The sequence below is a fragment of the Haliotis cracherodii genome, unplaced genomic scaffold, assembly GCF_022045235.1.
Source record: "Haliotis cracherodii isolate W230 unplaced genomic scaffold, xgHalCrac1.p SCAF_14, whole genome shotgun sequence".
NCBI classification, from domain to species: Eukaryota; Metazoa; Mollusca; class Gastropoda; order Lepetellida; family Haliotidae; genus Haliotis; species Haliotis cracherodii.
In genome coordinates this window covers 21,757,037-21,773,756 of record NW_027266269.1, presented here as the reverse complement: position 1 = coordinate 21,773,756, position 16,720 = coordinate 21,757,037, and the positions used below count along the sequence as shown (strand labels likewise).

At 39.3% G+C, this 16,720-nt stretch overlaps 1 protein-coding gene across 1 annotated transcript; it reads left to right on the top strand.

Annotated features, from left to right (window-relative positions):
• Positions 1-2,573: 2,573 nt before the first annotated feature.
• On the top strand, positions 2,574-12,991 carry LOC139460286 (uncharacterized). The gene is made up of 7 exons (XM_071241781.1): positions 2,574-2,736; positions 3,370-3,456; positions 3,976-4,044; positions 4,170-4,202; positions 10,115-10,655; positions 12,407-12,426; positions 12,921-12,991. The coding sequence occupies exons 1-7, from the start codon at positions 2,574-2,576 to the stop codon at positions 12,989-12,991; spliced, it is 984 nt and encodes a 327-aa protein (XP_071097882.1).
• Positions 12,992-16,720: the final 3,729 nt, after the last annotated feature.

The following is a 16,720-nucleotide window of genomic DNA, read 5'->3' as shown; positions in this document are numbered from 1 at the left end:
TACAGCGAATCGCGGTGCCTTAGACGACTGGGCCACCCCGTGCCCCCTACTTGTGCATTTACTAGTATGTGTGCATGTATGTATGTGCGAGCGTGCGTATGCAATAATAATTAAATCAGTAACAAATGCACATAAATATTATCAAGGGTTTAAAGTGTTTTATGGGAACCTTTACCTACCTGTCTTCGCGTATATCTACGGGAATTTGATGTACATCGTCATCATTATGCTCAAACATCTTTCAACCGGAAAGAGAAGTAAAACCCCTGCATAGACCATGAGCCGAAAACATCACCTTAATTCGTTCAAAATACTTTGATTTCGGGATGTTTTCGACACGCTGCATTTTAATAAACTGAAGAGATAGGCATAACTGTGTTCCGGTGAGGCACAGTTCGCACTTAAAAGATTTAATTATAATCCATGCTTATATTTAGTAAATATATTTATTAATGATCAAATCATATAGATGAGAAAAACTCACTTCCCCAAGACAAATTTATGTTATCAAAATAGGGTTGAGATAATAACTTTTGTGCCAATTAAATATTCAAGGTTAGCATTATCTTATTGATAAATAGCATTCGTCAAAAACACGTCCAATCGTGCTATACAAGGTATTCACTTGAGGTAGATTTGTATATGAGACTGAGACCCACCAACCAATGCACTATGGATATTGAATGGGATATTTTCTCTATAGCCACCGGTTGTACCACGTGACCGTATACACGCCTTGTGTAGGTTGAGATTGGCATACTTCAAGATTGGGACAATGTAATGTTTGAAGCTGAAGTCAGTTATCACTTGGATAATCGGAGGCTAATATACGGTAACAGTAACTGCTTTCTTATGAGATATAACGATCCGCCACAACACAGTATTAGAGTACGAAAACGATTTCACAGAGACTAAATTTGTAAATGTGGACTCTGGATTTAACGACACAAATATGGATCATTTGTTAATTATTCAAGGACATTTTAAGTACTGATCTAATTGACATGAAGACGCGATGAAACTTGCTATGAATTCCATGAATATAGCCGGGATTTACTGAAATAGGAAACACCGAGTGATAAAACACGTTGCTGTGCACGCGTATAGTGAGTGACCCACTAAAATCAGTCACTTCCGTGTTTACAAATTACCTTTGCATGTTTATTAGAATGATGTATACCTTGATATGATTGTGATCATATTTGTATTTAGATATGTATGTCTAATGACTATTTGCCCAAACGTACACAACTCAGTGTGCTTTTTGATGCTCTATATTCTTCTCGTTGGGTAACATGAGGTTATGGAAATTGAAACTAGGGGATTCCCCTAACCGGTGTTTGCGGTAATTTGATGACTGTAGATTTTGACTACCTCACTTGATCTCATGATCATTTTCTTCCTGTATGTGCTTTCGAGTTTGCACAAAATAAAATTGTATCTACATTTGCCATTGTAAACTATGTTTGCATTATTAGCATATAAACTGTAGTGGGGATACGAATGTTTTGAAGTGCATTTCGGCCAATGAAGATATGTTGTTATTCTACTGAATACTATGGTTGGTAGATCAACACAGTATTCATATCACACAACTGAGTTCAAAATTGTAACATTTAGGTAAACAATCAAGTTCATTAATCAATTTTTATAATAATCAGTGACCGCCTACGTGGTCTCATGGACAGAGTGTCCGCCCGGAGAGCGGAAGGTCGGTGATCCCCGACTGCATCATACTTACAGATGTTAAAAGATGGTATTTATTAACGTTGTTACCCTACCTGACGCTCGGTATTAAGGAGATAAAACAAAGTCTGGTTGGCTCGGAGACAGTATACTGTATCTGAGTGTGGTATTCAGGTTAAACTGCGGCATAGTATCTCAGTGGGCGAGCACTATAAATCCGGCATTAGTCCAGACTAGTACGAGCATGATAAAAGAAAGCGTGTAATTGATTTCACTGCGTCGTTTCTTCAAACTGAAAGAACATTTAAATGAATATATTGTTTTCGTATTCCATGCAGGGTTGACTTGAAGAGGAAGTGAATCTGGCGACACTACAAACAAAGATTGACAGGTGACTTATCCAATTTTTAAAAGAAGTGGAAAGGTCACTTCACAAAAGGATGATGCTATACGGTTACTACATGTATTTTCTTGATACAGCTGATTATACTAAATGTCCAAGTGACTGTGATCCTTCTATCTCATTGTTCACCTGTTTTTCTTTGAATATGGTTTTTATTGGATTCTTTTTCATTTAATTTCCCTTTTTTTATCTTTTCATGAATACATTGCCATTTTGCAGGATATGTCTTTCCCTAAAATTCTTTATCCCGTCAGAAGTTAAACTAACACGGGCGGCTATCCGTGGGGCTTAGCACCATATAAGGCGGTAGGGTAGTCTAGTGGATAAAGTGTTTGCACGGCACGCTGAAGGACCGGTTCGATTCCCGACATGGGTACAATGCGTGAAGCTCATTTCTGGTGTCCACCGCCGTGATATTGCTGGAATATTGTTAAAACCATACTGCTTCACTTACCTTTTTATGTTTAGAAAAACTTGCGCACATATGGAGAAAAGGATGGGCACCTTGACGGATGATAAGGACGGTAAGGTCTCCCCGGACCCGCTCCATTCGCCTGTGCGTGACACAGAGACAATGGATGAGCATCGAATCCCTGACACGGAGACACCATGTGGGAAATGCCCTACACGCTGCACAGCAGATAAGAGTATGAGTATTTATTCATTCCGTCATCTCTATAAAAAACAATTATCAAAGTATGTCTCTATCCTGAGATTCGAAATTTGAGTGAGTGAGTGAATCTTTATAGCCACATCGGCAATATTTCAGCCATATCGTGACTAAATCATGTTAGACAGTAAGAATACAGACAATTCGATTATAAAACCTGTCGTCAAAGGACAGCAAAATAACTTGATTATCACAGATGTATATTTTAAAACTAGTATGGAACCATAAAAAGATATCACGATAAATAACAATACATTATAAAAACGGGGCTAGGGTTCGCCAGCAACTAAAGGTAGGCCACCATACTAGGAACCGCGGGGACTTACAATACTTTTGCTACCTGCACGGATTTACGAAATTTGAAATCGTATAGTATCAGTCTACATTATGTATTTTTATTTAATGAAACCAGTATTACAAAGATATAAAGTTATAAAGCCAGACCAAATCAATTGCTAGTTGTTCAAGCTTGGGGTGCGGGTGGTGGTGGAGGGCAGTCAATTTAAAAAAAATTCAATTACTAACTAAATTCATGGGGGTTAAAGAAGGGAATGCGGATCTGTAAAACAAGCATTGGTCTGACCTAATGAAACGATTTGTTTAATTACAGATTCCTACACAGTCAAAGGATCGGAGAACAGCACAATCAGAGACAGCACCGTAATAGGAGTGTTAAACAAAACAGTTATTAAAAACGGTAAAGCACTGTGCATTCCTACAAGAAAATGCCTCTAAATGCGATGACACAAAATCGCATTGAAAAGCGATATTAAAGGATTGGTGTTGGCTAGATCCATCATTAAACAATTCATACCAAACCGAAAGAGGCACCCTTTGTTATATATAAATATGTATTTATATATCGCATGATTGGGCATGGCATGGATTTGCAATTTATGCGTCATTTGGGGATTAGAGAATGTATACCCATTATCAAGTGTCATTCATGTCTATGATAGCATCATGCCAAATGCTTGCTTGACTTTACCGTCTTTAAGGCATCCAATACCCTGTCTAATATCCTTTTTTTATTAGATATTCCCACTTCTTAATAGTCAAACAAGGTTATCTAACGTCAATGTGTAAATATTTTACAGTCAGAAGTTTGTAAGGCAACCAAAACTGAAACCAAAGGCCAGTCATAGTGTTGATGCTTGGCTAAGATTAAAAACATAGTTTGTGCCTTAATTTGATAGAGCATATAACAATGTTGCAGAGAAACAGCAGGAAGGAGTCACGTGTAACGTCACAGCAGAAGGTGCAAAGCCGAGAGTTAAGATATCAGGTAAATATAACCACAAACTTGATTTAGACAGTTGAGACAAAGCTGAAACAGTTTCGTTACTGATATGACAAGCTACTGACATCTTTATCTATATATTACGTAACATTCTCAATAATGTATTTCAGTTCCAGCAGAAGATGGTGGAACAGTGATTCACAGTGAGTTGATTTTGCTTCTACACCAATCGAAAGTCTTTAATAATTCACATTACCGATGTCACATATTTAGTTAGAAAACGGGATTCATTTAGCTAGCCTAACACGCAGGCTATTATTAGATAACATCAGTGTTTCTTGTATGTCATATTCATATTCCATTACAAGAGTGATACTTTATACCACATTCATATAACATAACTACAGTAAATCTTTACACCACATATCACATGACACCAATGCTCTTGAAGGCAATATTCATACCACATTAAAACAGTGTTTCTTTTATACCACGCTCATACCACATAACAACAGAGTATCTTTATAAGAAATTCATATGATGTTACAAAAGTGATCTTGTCTGCAATATTCATACCACATTAAAACAGTGTTCCTTTAATACCACGCTCATACCACATTACAGCAGTGTTTTCTTTATACCACATTTATATCACATTACAACAGAGTATCTTTATAACAAATTCATATGACGTCACAAAAGTGATCTTGTATGTAACATTCATACCACATTAAAACAGTGTTTCTTTTATACCACGCTCAGGGTATTCATGTTAAACTGCAGCATGGTATCTTAGTGGGCTAACACTATAAAATCGTCGCATGCACGTCGCTGTATAAGTACACAAATCGTGTACCTCAACTCACCTCACCCCCGAAAACATAAAGATGTCAAAATCACGATTCCATTGTTCTTAGAACAGAAGTTATGAGGAAATGCAGATGGTCCTTAAAAGCCAAGCGGGTCGTCACTGGCCATCCAGCCAAAATTTCACCTGGAAACCGAGTGATATCGAACAATACGAAAAGGCCAAATGTAAACAGACATTGCAAGGTCCCAGGGTGGTGCCACCAGACTACTATCTGATGTCCAAGAGCCAGGCAGTTGCACATACCTGTTCTCTTCACTCGTTGTTACTCTAATCGTCATTTCTGTAACATCACAATAAATTGTTTTCCTTGTGAGTATACAATGAGCTGGAGTCTTCACTGTGATTGGTGTTGGGATTGTACGTCCCTTACGTCCCCTTTGAACAGTATTTCAAATCTCTCAGGGGTTGCATGTTAAATGTGAGTGTTATAAAGTGGCATTGGTCGGATATTGTACTGACAAACCTGAGATCATAATCAGGCGAGAAACGGCGCCTTAAATCACTGTTTCTTTCTTTGAAACGTTCTGGAGTATTGAGTAACAAGTATTATCCGTCGCGTCTTCAGCATGAGTGTTTTGTTTCCTATACCTGAGGCAATCTATTATCATTTTAACGGTTAGATGAATGTTTTACTCAGCTTCATCCCGGAACTCGAATATTTCGCCATACATTATAAGAGTAATGTAACTACTTAAGTCCTTCATACAATTTCAATGCTTAATAAATAATAATAATAATAATAATAATAATAATAATAATAATAATAAAATTACATTTGGCAAATCTTTTTGGATATCATCCCCTGGACGGAGAAGAAATCTTGATTCGTCGCTGAACCAGACATCTCTCCATCTCAGTTAAGGCCACACCCTGTGTTGACAACACCAATGCCGTCGTTGTTGACGATGTTGTGGACTCAATATGACGCATTTAACAGGACGTCTTGCTCGTAGACCTGCTGCTCTTAAACGGTCTCGTACGGTCTGGTCGAGATTCTTCCTTTCACGTAGGTGGCGCAGTCGGATGTAGCGATCTGGGGTGGGGGTGGGTAATCTTGTATATATCTAAACCAAAACATGCTTTTTTCACAAAACCATCTCATGAAAATATAGCCTTTGACGTACCGTGTTAGCTTTAGACTGTAAGACCTCAACCTATTCATTTTTCCTCCATGGTTACTTCTTAAAGTTAAGTGCGTATTCATAATCAGTTTGTTTATGTAGCTCCAAACTAACAAAACTGAATGTCTCCGTCAAACTTCTCAAACACTTTGTGTGGTGGTTGGACCCACCAATTCGCGAAAAGCTTGTTATATTTGTTCCCAATCAATTTCTTGTAATCTCGATAGTAGTTGGCAGCCACACAGGATGAACATCTATGTTTCTTCATAACTTCCGTTCTAAGAAAATTAGAATGATGATTTTGGCATCTATAGGTATATTATAGAGGGTATTTTATATGGTATTTTAACATTTTGTGACAATCTTGTTGACATAATATCAATATTATCATGATCATAACCACGTCTATAGTCGGTTGTAATTTTATGAAAACTAATTACTGAATTATTGTAGTTTACAGTAAGGTGATTCAGGCAGGAATGAATCTAGCACCAAAGTAAGCAGTGGTCTATCTTCCCCTCGTGGAGGCAAGTGATCCAACTAGCGTCCTAATCTCAATCCATAGGGATATAAAGTCACCCAAAACTCGAACCAGGATAGTCTTGTTTTCACATGTGATCAACAGGGCCCACGATCGTAGGGCTAAGATGATCGTAACTCCCATACCTTAACATAGACTTACGATAGCTACACTAAGATCGCTTTGTGCAAGTTGGCCCAGATCTACAAACTCGCTGGGGTCATAACCTTTCACCAACCCGAACTGCTGACAAAGATGGTGGTGATTATCGGCGGGATGTATTTCTTTTGGGATTAAAAGGAGCTGCATATGAAATCTCACAGCAGTCAGTGGCCTGACGGACATTCTGTTGACCTCCATCGGATAAGTTAAACAAATGTTGTAAGGGTAAAAATATCCACATGTTCGGGCGCTGCAGCTGCTGAGAGAAGAGATTTTCCGTCCAGTGTTTGAGAAGGAGAATCTGCGCCTGACTAATATGGATGATTTGGGCAACGTTCTCGATGAACTCGCAACGTGAGCCGAGAAGCATGACCCCCTCCACATCAAAACAGCTGAAACAATGCTACTCTGCATGTTTGCTGCACATAAACACAACTACGGCAGATATGGCCTTTACTATGTGCCTTCCATGACTGCCCTCAAGAGATGGCGACGTGGGTGTACACACTGGATGCGACCATGACCCTGACAGGTGATCTCAACAAGATGTCTGCAGTTGAGGATGAATGACCCACAAGGAAGAATCTGCAAATCACATCAATTGAGATGCATATGATCGCCAATCACTGCGCACAGAGTGACACATTGATTCAATGAATCCGTTTGCCCAGGTGTCAGGCTGTCAGCTCAACATCTCTGGTGAAGAGCTAGCTCAACCAAAAGTCAACGTTGACAGGGCAATGGTGATCGAAGCAGAGCAGCTGATCCAGTTTCAGGCATTATGGCCAGAAGGCTTTTACATCTACATGCTGTATTTTTAATGTCTTGATTTATATACTCTCATATGATTTCAGTTCTCGTATTAACCATCGCTGATTATAACAAAGTATCAACAACTGAGTTAAAACTGATTATGTGCTTTTACCATTATTTTTGGCGTTTTCACAATAGTTTTTGTGGCCATCTTGGAATAACGTCATTAAGATGGCAACGAAATGTTAATAACTTCAGAATCATATTCCTTGCCCTCGAAAACAGACCGCCTCCTTTGTCTAGTGATGGGCGTCCTCCTAGACAGCGGAAGGTCCGGGGTTCGATCCCCGGCCGCGTTATACCAAAGTACGTTAAAAGATGGTACATGTTGTTACCCTGCCTGAAGCTCGTCGTTAAAGTGCTAAAACAAGGACTGGTCGGCTCGGAGTCAGCATTCTGTGTCTGAGTGGGGTATTCATGTTAAACTGCAGCATGGTATCTTAGTGGGCTAGCACTATAAAATCGTCGCATGCACGTCGCTGTATAAGTACACAAATCTTGTACCTCACCCCCGAAAACATAAAGATGTCGAAATCATGATTCCTCTGTTCTTAGAACAGAAGTTATGAGGAAATGCAGATGGTCCTTAAAAGCCAAGCGGGTCGTCACTGGCCATCCAGCCAAAATTTCACCTGGAAACCAAGTGATATCGAACAATACGAAAAGGCCAAATGTAAACAGACATTGCAAGGTCCCAGGGTGGTGCCACCAGACTACTATCTGACTTCCAAGAGCCAGGCAGTTGCACATACCTGTTCTCTTCACTCGTTGTTACTCTAATCGTCATTTCTGTAACCTCACAATAAATTGTTTTCCTTGTGAGTATACAATGAGCTGGAGTCTTCACTGTGATTGGTGTTGGGATTTTACGTCCCATTTGAACAGTATTTCAAATCTCTCAGGGGTTGCATGTTAAATGTGAGTGTTATAAAGTGGCATTGGTCGGATATTGTGCTGACAAACCCGAGATCATAATCAGGCGAAAAACGGCGCCATAAATCACTGTTTCTTACTTTGACACGTTCTGAAGTATTGAGTAACAAGTAGTATCCCCCGCGTCTTCAGCATGAGTGTTTTTTGTTTCCTATACCTGGGGCAATCTATTATCATTTTAACAGTTAGATGAATGTTTTACTGGGCTTCATCCCGGAACTCGAATATTTCGGCATACATTATAAGAGTAATGTAACAACTTAAGCCCTTCATACAATTTCAATACTTAATAAATTATATTATATTATATTATATTATATTATATTATATTATATTATATTATATTATATTATATTATATTATATTATATTATATTATATTATATTATATTATATTATATTATATTATATTATATTAAAGAAACACAAAGCAAGATTTGTGTGAAGTAGGAAAAAAATTTATTCGAGGAACCGTACAAGGTGCCCAAATGTGGTGGAGAGAACACTTGGTGACTGTAGTCATCTCAGTTATCGGTACATAGGAAAAGTCCCCCGTTGGAATCGATAGCGGGTTGACATCTTCCGTCAATGGAAGAGACGAGTATGCGAATCACATCCTGGGGAATGGTAGCCCACTCCGCCTGCAACGCAAAAGCCAACTGCTGCAACGTCTGTGGTTGTGATTGACGTCGGCGTAGCCCTCTATCCAATTCATCCCATAGGTGCTCTATCGGGTTCAAATCCGGGAATCTGGAAGGCCAGGGGAGAACGTTGTTGTTGTGTAGACAGGCCCTTATGATCCGTGATCCGATCTCTCCATCGAAGTTGAGGCCACACCCTGTGTTGACAACACCAATGCAATCGTTGTTGACGATGTCGTGGACTCAATATGACGCGTCGAACAGGACGTCTTGCTCGTAGACCTGCTGCTCTTCAACGGTTTCGTACGGTCTGGTCGAGATTCGTCCCTTCACGTAGGTGGCGCAGTCGGATGTAGCGATCTTGGGTGGGGGTGGGTAATCTTGGTAGTCCCAACCTTGGCCGATCACGTGTTGACCAATGTTGTTGAAACCGATCCCATAGCCTTGTGATGGTGCTGGGTGCTAGATTGAAAACCCTGGCTACAGCTGATCGGGATTCCCCTGCCTGCAGGCGACCTATGACGTTGTTTCTTTGCACTCCTGTTAATCTTGGCATGTTGTTGAACTGTCACTGTTCGATTGATGCAGATGCCAGACAATTATCACCCAGCATTGTAATACCGTTCATAGTGCTGCTGCACGTGCAGTACGTGCAGCTCCAAGGCCCTTTTGTTACTGCACTGGGTGCGTTGTTCCGAATCGTACGTGTTTCCCGACTAATGGTTTGCATGTCCTTCTTGTGATCATTTTGATCGGGGAAATGTGTCACTGACACTATAACACATTAAACCTCTTCATTTTGCACCTCTTGGTTCTCTAATTTTGCTTTTATGGCCATAAATATCCGTTTTGGGTTTCCTTCTTTTTGGAGAGTATATTATTATATACGGAAACACACAGGGGTCGTAATCTGTTTAATATCTGATCAAATTATAAGTAGATGTTGATATTACCCTATAAATACGATTTTTTAAAAATATATAGATACCAATTTATTTATATTATAAAATACAGATAAAGAGTCAAAAAGCCCTTCACATGTTTCTTTTCAACAGTTGATTGTACCAACGGCGAATTACGACATTTGTCATATTACCGAAAAGTCAAAAATATCGAAAACACATTCGGATCAACATGGACCTTTCGAAATATTTTCGCCGACTTCATGGCACTCATTTTCAATGGGGGAAAGAGTGATGATTTGTTTGACCTGTTTGAAAAGTTGAAGGAACGTTTTGGCGGTGAGGTACACACAGTTTTACAGAAATGTCTCGTCATAGAATTTCTACACGAAACGAAAGAAGGCAGAGACAGAATGATCAAAGAAAAAGAAACAGTGAAACAAATGTTTCAGACCTTTATTGAAGGCATTAAACCAAATGCTCCCTCCTGTACTTTGGAAGTGTCGACAGAAAAAGAAACTGCACCTTTAAGTGACAAACCAGATACCGAGTTAAAGCATATTGAGCAAGACGTGAGCGTGCCATCAACATCAAAAAATGAAAAAGCTCAAGCACAGGGGATGTTGCCACGAGAGTACAAAAAGGAAGAACAGTTTCAATCTGTATCAGATGACGAAAGCGAACGCCCACTAAGGTAAGTATGTTTGCCTGTGTATATCCTAGTTGTTAGCAGTGTACACTCTGTATTGTAACGCCAACAACAAATAACATTTGTACATGTAATAGGCTGAAACATCCACTGGCCGGTTCTTCTCCGGGGAAGTAATAGCCCAGGCCAGTTCTTCCCCATCCCTGGCCAGACTTTTCCCATAAAATTGAGGTACAGCCTAGACTAGTTCTATCTCATCCTGGGCCAGTTTTTCTCAACTGTGGTCATTCTCTCAGGTCTACAAACATGTATTGGCATTCGAAAAGAGTTTTTCGAGGCCAAGTGTCTCTCTTTTCTTCAAGAAAACCACATTTCACATTATTCTCATATTTCCGGAATCTGTATATTCATCTTCAAATATTTTAGATATAGTTCCACAATATTGAAAGGTTTCTATTGACATAATTATGGAATATTAGGATGTTGATGTTAACTGATGACTGACAAATGTTAAGCTTCTTTGCTGCCAGTGATATCACAGTGTTTCTGTTACTCTTTTGTGCATTCATTTCTCTGGACTATTAAAAAATGGTTTACCTGACATAAAGCGGGAACATGATGTCACTTAAGTAGGGATGGAGCTTACTTAATATAAATGATTACAACGTGACGAGGGTATAATTACGCTGGTTAATCGCACCGTTTAGGTAATGAAATAATGAGATTCCAAACAAATCAACTATAAAACAACAACACCATTTTTTTATTCTGAATCTTCTCCTTGTACCTGACTAAATGTCAGGTCGGTATTTGTCACAATAGAAATATGGATGATGCAGCTGTTGTCATGAAAACTGTTTCCTTCAAACATATGACAATTGCATTGAACTATGATTTAAGTAATAAGTATCTGAAATGTTAAATACGGGGGTTACTAAGAATACTCATGCTATACTGCTTTCATTGATTAAAATTCACAGGCCATGGTTATATCACGATGTGTGTTATATGAAATCTGCATAATTTGATACATATGGTATCTGCGTGGATAGATGCTCATGATATTAATCAGTGGATTGTCTGGTCCAGACTCGATTATTTACAGACCGCCGTCATATGGCTGGAATATTGCTGAGTTTAACAATAAACCAACTAACAAAACAAACGTGACAAAATAATTTTGTTTTCTGTCATTGCATTAATATTTCGCTTCTTTTTTGACAAAACCTTTTCCATATACAATAGAAATCTCAGCATAAAGCAGAGTCGATTGTACGATTTCGACTATATCATGAGCATGTGTTTATGAATCACTATAAAAAAGTGATGGTACCGGGTGTTCGCGAAAAGGTAACCTCATACATTCTCAGCATATCTGAAATCAAGGCAGAACCTTCCAAGGTAAGTTTAGACGGGGTAGGGGAAGATCTGGCCAGTGTGGGGATCATCTGGAGCAGGATATTCCTTCAGGAGAAGGTTTAGCCTGGTACACCCTATGCATCTGACCCGTAAGTAAGTACTTCGAGCTTCCATTTGAGTTGCCTTTCGTCACAGAAACATTGGTCGCTTATACAAGGTTTACTCTGAATAGATTGCTTGGTTGGGCAGATACGATTAAGTGTACATGATAGTGTACAGCTAACGTTGACAGAAAGGGAATACCATTGACACGTACTAGTATTTAAGCCATGTACATGTGATTTTGGACCTTCTTGCATATCAGTTCCATCAACGCCGAATTAACATAAACTATATTTTCAACTCATATTCATCATGTTGTCCTTTTTATTTTATAGGGAAAAGATGAAGTATTCAGGTAGGTTTTGAATTTTGTAAAAATATAAAACAAAAATATGTCTTGATACAATGATAAAGTAAGTATCAAGCACAATAAATTTGTAACACCTAGTTTTTATAGGGATTTGTTATTGTGAAATGAGATATTTACTTTTGGCGAATATTATGGTGTTTCAAGTAGGAGCTTAATCTTGACATTCACATTCAGTAGCCATATCACAGCACCAAGAATAGTGGTTTTGTGTTCGACGGTTTCGTTGCTTATATCACCGGATGCCTTTCCGACGAGTATTAGATGGTATCCGCCAAAACTTCGACAGACGCAAGCCACACCTTTTTGATAAAAAATAATCCTGGGATCCCTACCGATAGTTTAACAGTTATCTATGTACATGTTATCAAGTGTACTAAATGTGAGCTTTTATATATCTGGAACACTTATTCAATGTCTCTTTATACGCATAGATCAATTGATTGTATGTTTATTAACCGTAAAATAATTCTGTCTTCCAGACGAAAGTGTGGAGCTTGCTGAATTTCGTAAGTATGCAATAGTACAGTGTCACAGGATACATAGAGACTGACTGACTTACTGAGTAGGGTTTTACTTCACGATAATTAGCATCACAGGAATATCAAGGTCGGGACAGCTGGAATCAACTTCACTTATAATACCCATGTTGGGAATTGAAGCTTCGACGTGAACACCGAACGCTACAACCACTGGGCTACCTAGCCCTTTCTCAATTAGATAAATGAAGAGTCAGTTTAGACCAACCATAGGATACTTACACTTCCGGTTACCGGTATGCATTTCGGGGATGTATCAGGTGGTATCCGCTTAGAATACGATAGGCGCTCGCCACACCTTTTTGGAATAATGTCGAAACAACTTTTAAGACAATTTGAATTTGTTGTTTACGCTTCAGTCAGCACTATTTCAGCTATATCACAGCAGCCTAAAATTAATTGAGTGGACCACACAGAGCAGTATTTGGCATTTCGAGCACCGTCGCATATTGTCGGGATACAATGACACACAATTAACCAAATCAACGAGTCTGACCACCCGATCCATTTAGGTGCTGCTTATTACTCTCATAGGATACTTGGGACCAATTCGATCCTGACATACCTACCAGCAAATTACCACTAACCACACGTTTATGTTATATAATGTATTAAATGTGAGCGCTTCATGGTAAACAGATTCTATTTGGCGTAAAGGGCAAAATAGCTGTAAACATAATTTTTGAATGGCCCTTTGAAAATCATGGTAACGGGGGTGATGACGTTGCTCCTGTTTAGCAAGTGATTAAAATGCAATTCTAGTTTTTTTTAAATTTTTTATTATTGACATATTGAATTTGAACACGACTGCGTCTCTTTTGGAATTCAATTTTAAATCCTGAAGATATAATTATGTTAATGAGTGTGATGTATGTTCTTACAAAAATAGAACAACTAGCTATTCGTAAACACACAAACAAACAAATCCTTAAAACTCAATAAAGCAACATGATGAAAGCTAAAACTGCTTCCCAAAAAAATAATATAATTTCACATTTTTAAAAGTAATCCCATATGTGATATACAACGGACAACTGTATCAGAGAAGGTAATTTGTAATCATTAATGTCCAAGGAAGGATTTTATTTAACGGTGGTAACTATAATTTGTTCCAAGCACCTACGGTATTCGGTAATAACATCAACAGTATAAATCATAAGTCCCAAGCACGAGAATCTGATGGCACACAAGTTCAGTAGCGTGACTGGCCACCATGTGCGTTGACAACTGCCACACAACGCCTCCGCATGGACCTTGTGATGCTTGTGAACACATGTTTGGGAAGACGACGCCATTGTTGCTGCAAAATGGTGCCAAGATCTTGCAAATTCTGTTGTTCGTTTTGGAGAGTGCGCAGACTTCTGCCAAGAGAATCCAAGACGTGTTCGATGGGATTGAGATCGGGAGACCTTGACGGCCAGTCCTTGACGTTGACTTCCGCATTCTGAAGAAAATTCCTTGTCAAAATTGCTGTTAGGGTTCTGGCATTGTCGTGTTGGAAGATCCTAACGGGTCCATGTGCTGCCATAAAAGGCAGACGTTCTGGTGCCGGTACCTGGTCGCGGTAAGCAGCAGCGTTGAGGTTGCCACGGATGACAAGAAGCCTGGAACGTGCATTGCCACAGAAAGCACCCTACACCATGACACTTCCGCCTCGAAATCTGTCAATTTCCTGTACACATCACTGGGCGTAACGTTCATGACGGCGCCTCCACACCCTCGCCCTACCATTAGCAAATCGAAGATTAAATCGGGATTCATCGGTGAAGACGACTTGATTCCAATTCCTCTGAGTCCAACTTAAGTGTCGCTGTGCCCACAATTGACGTTGACATCTATGTAATTGAGTCAGAATCGGCCCGCAGTATGGCCGTCGTGCTTGAAGGTGAGCAGTTCTTAGACGGTTTTGAACAGTTTGCGCACTCAGTCTACCCCTAAACAGTTCATTTCTAATTGATGTAGCCGTCAAAAATCAGTTACGGAGGTGACGTAAGACAATCTGACGATCCTCTGCATGTGACGTCACACGTGGTCGACCTGGCCAAGGGCGATCAGCAGTGGTACCCGGTTGCTGTAGACGCGTCTGTAAATCATAAACAGTCCGTCGACTACAACTCATCGTCCTTGCGACTTCAGCTACGGACGTTTCCGTCTGCACCATGCCGATTGTACGTTTACGTTGCACATTTGAAAGGCGTGGCATGACAAATGTCCGTAAAGACTTTTGTTCTCTTGTGTTTTTCTTTTTTTGTTACTCACTGTTAACAAGTATGGCTGTAAACACGTGCGGTATTATGGCCACGTGACCAGTTGCACGTGAAAAAACACTTTTGCCACTATAGTGCTGTGCACATGATTTTTATCGATTCACCAGCATAAAAACGAGTGTTATCTGAAGACAATACGTGGCCATTACTGTTTAAATACACAATAATGGCTGGTCAAAATGTTAAAATTTTAGGATTATGAAGTTTTTAATTTGGTTCAGTATATATATTTCTTATTTTCTTCTTTAATACTTGCTACCGAGTAGTTTAGTATAGGTCACGTTACTGTCTAGATCGGATTGTTCTGTATATATTGTTTGCATATTCTCCAGATAAGTGTGGAAGATGCTCAGAGAATACATAGGGCGTCAGAAACGGGGTTGATTTAATGTACTCAAGTGGGGAATTGAACCCTCGACGTACCCACGAACGCTACAAACACTGGGCTACGCTACCGCCTCTTGAATAGCTATATGAAGACTCAGTTTAGACCACCCGTTTTATTGTAATGGAACATACACTTTACTCCCAATAAATGTACTTTTTCAAACATAGAATCATGTCAACAGTATCTATTTCAAGTAAGAGTTAAATCATGATATTCACATTCAGTAGCCATGTATATATCATAGTGCCGAAAGGCCTAGGCGTGGTTTATATGTCTCTCAGATTCGTGGCTAATGTCACCGGACACTAGGATGCTTATCGTGTTAGCATCGCATGGTAACCGCCATTTGATACATTTGGCCACTTTGTAAATGGCGTTGTGTGCTCATAGCTTTCGGACGTGGGAGCCTAGCCAATTTACACTTGTCAGAGGCGTACACGAAGTGTGTGATCTAGACTACCAGTTGTCGGACTTTCTTTATTGTGGAAGCCTTGTTGGCTGAGTGTGTCAGATTGCTGACTATGAGTGCTGACTATTAGGTGCCTCACTCTGGCAGTGTGGGTTGGAATCTCGGACAGGATTCAACCAAAAAAAGTAAGAGAATCTGTACATTACTAAGAATGTACTATCCCAAATACATCATTTGCTACATGTGACCACTTTCTAAATGACACTGTGTGTTGAGCGTTTTTGGAAAACAGAAACCTGTCTTGTCATTCTCTTATTGGTATTAATGCATGGTTATGGTAGTCCGATGTAAATGGGGATATTTTATTATGTTTATTGTCATATCTTTTATCGGGTTTAAAATTTTGCCAGAATTAAAAATCACATGGACATCATATCAAATACAGCGTCTTGATTACCTTGGGAATTTTTTTCAGACAATGTTTATTCATGTCATGTGTCAGTTTACGCATCGATCAATCGAAATTGTGCTTATTAACAGTAATATAATTTGTTTCTTCTATAGACTGACAAAACGTCACAGGATACATGGAGTCTGACTGAGTAGGATTTTGCTCCGCTTCAGCAATATCCCAGAAATATCATGGCGGGGAACAGCAGAAATGAACTTCATATATTGT

Bases quoted from the DNA above. Each gene is read 5' to 3' on its own strand.
- LOC139460286 (XM_071241781.1), top strand. From the start codon at position 2,574: ATGGAGAAAAGGATGGGCACCTTGACGGATGATAAGGACGGTAAGGTC. The intron at 4,045-4,169 runs GTAAATATAACC...AATGTATTTCAG, and splicing joins GCCGAGAGTTAAGATATCAG to TTCCAGCAGAAGATGGTGGA. The intron at 12,427-12,920 runs GTAGGTTTTGAA...TCTGTCTTCCAG, and splicing joins GGAAAAGATGAAGTATTCAG to ACGAAAGTGTGGAGCTTGCT.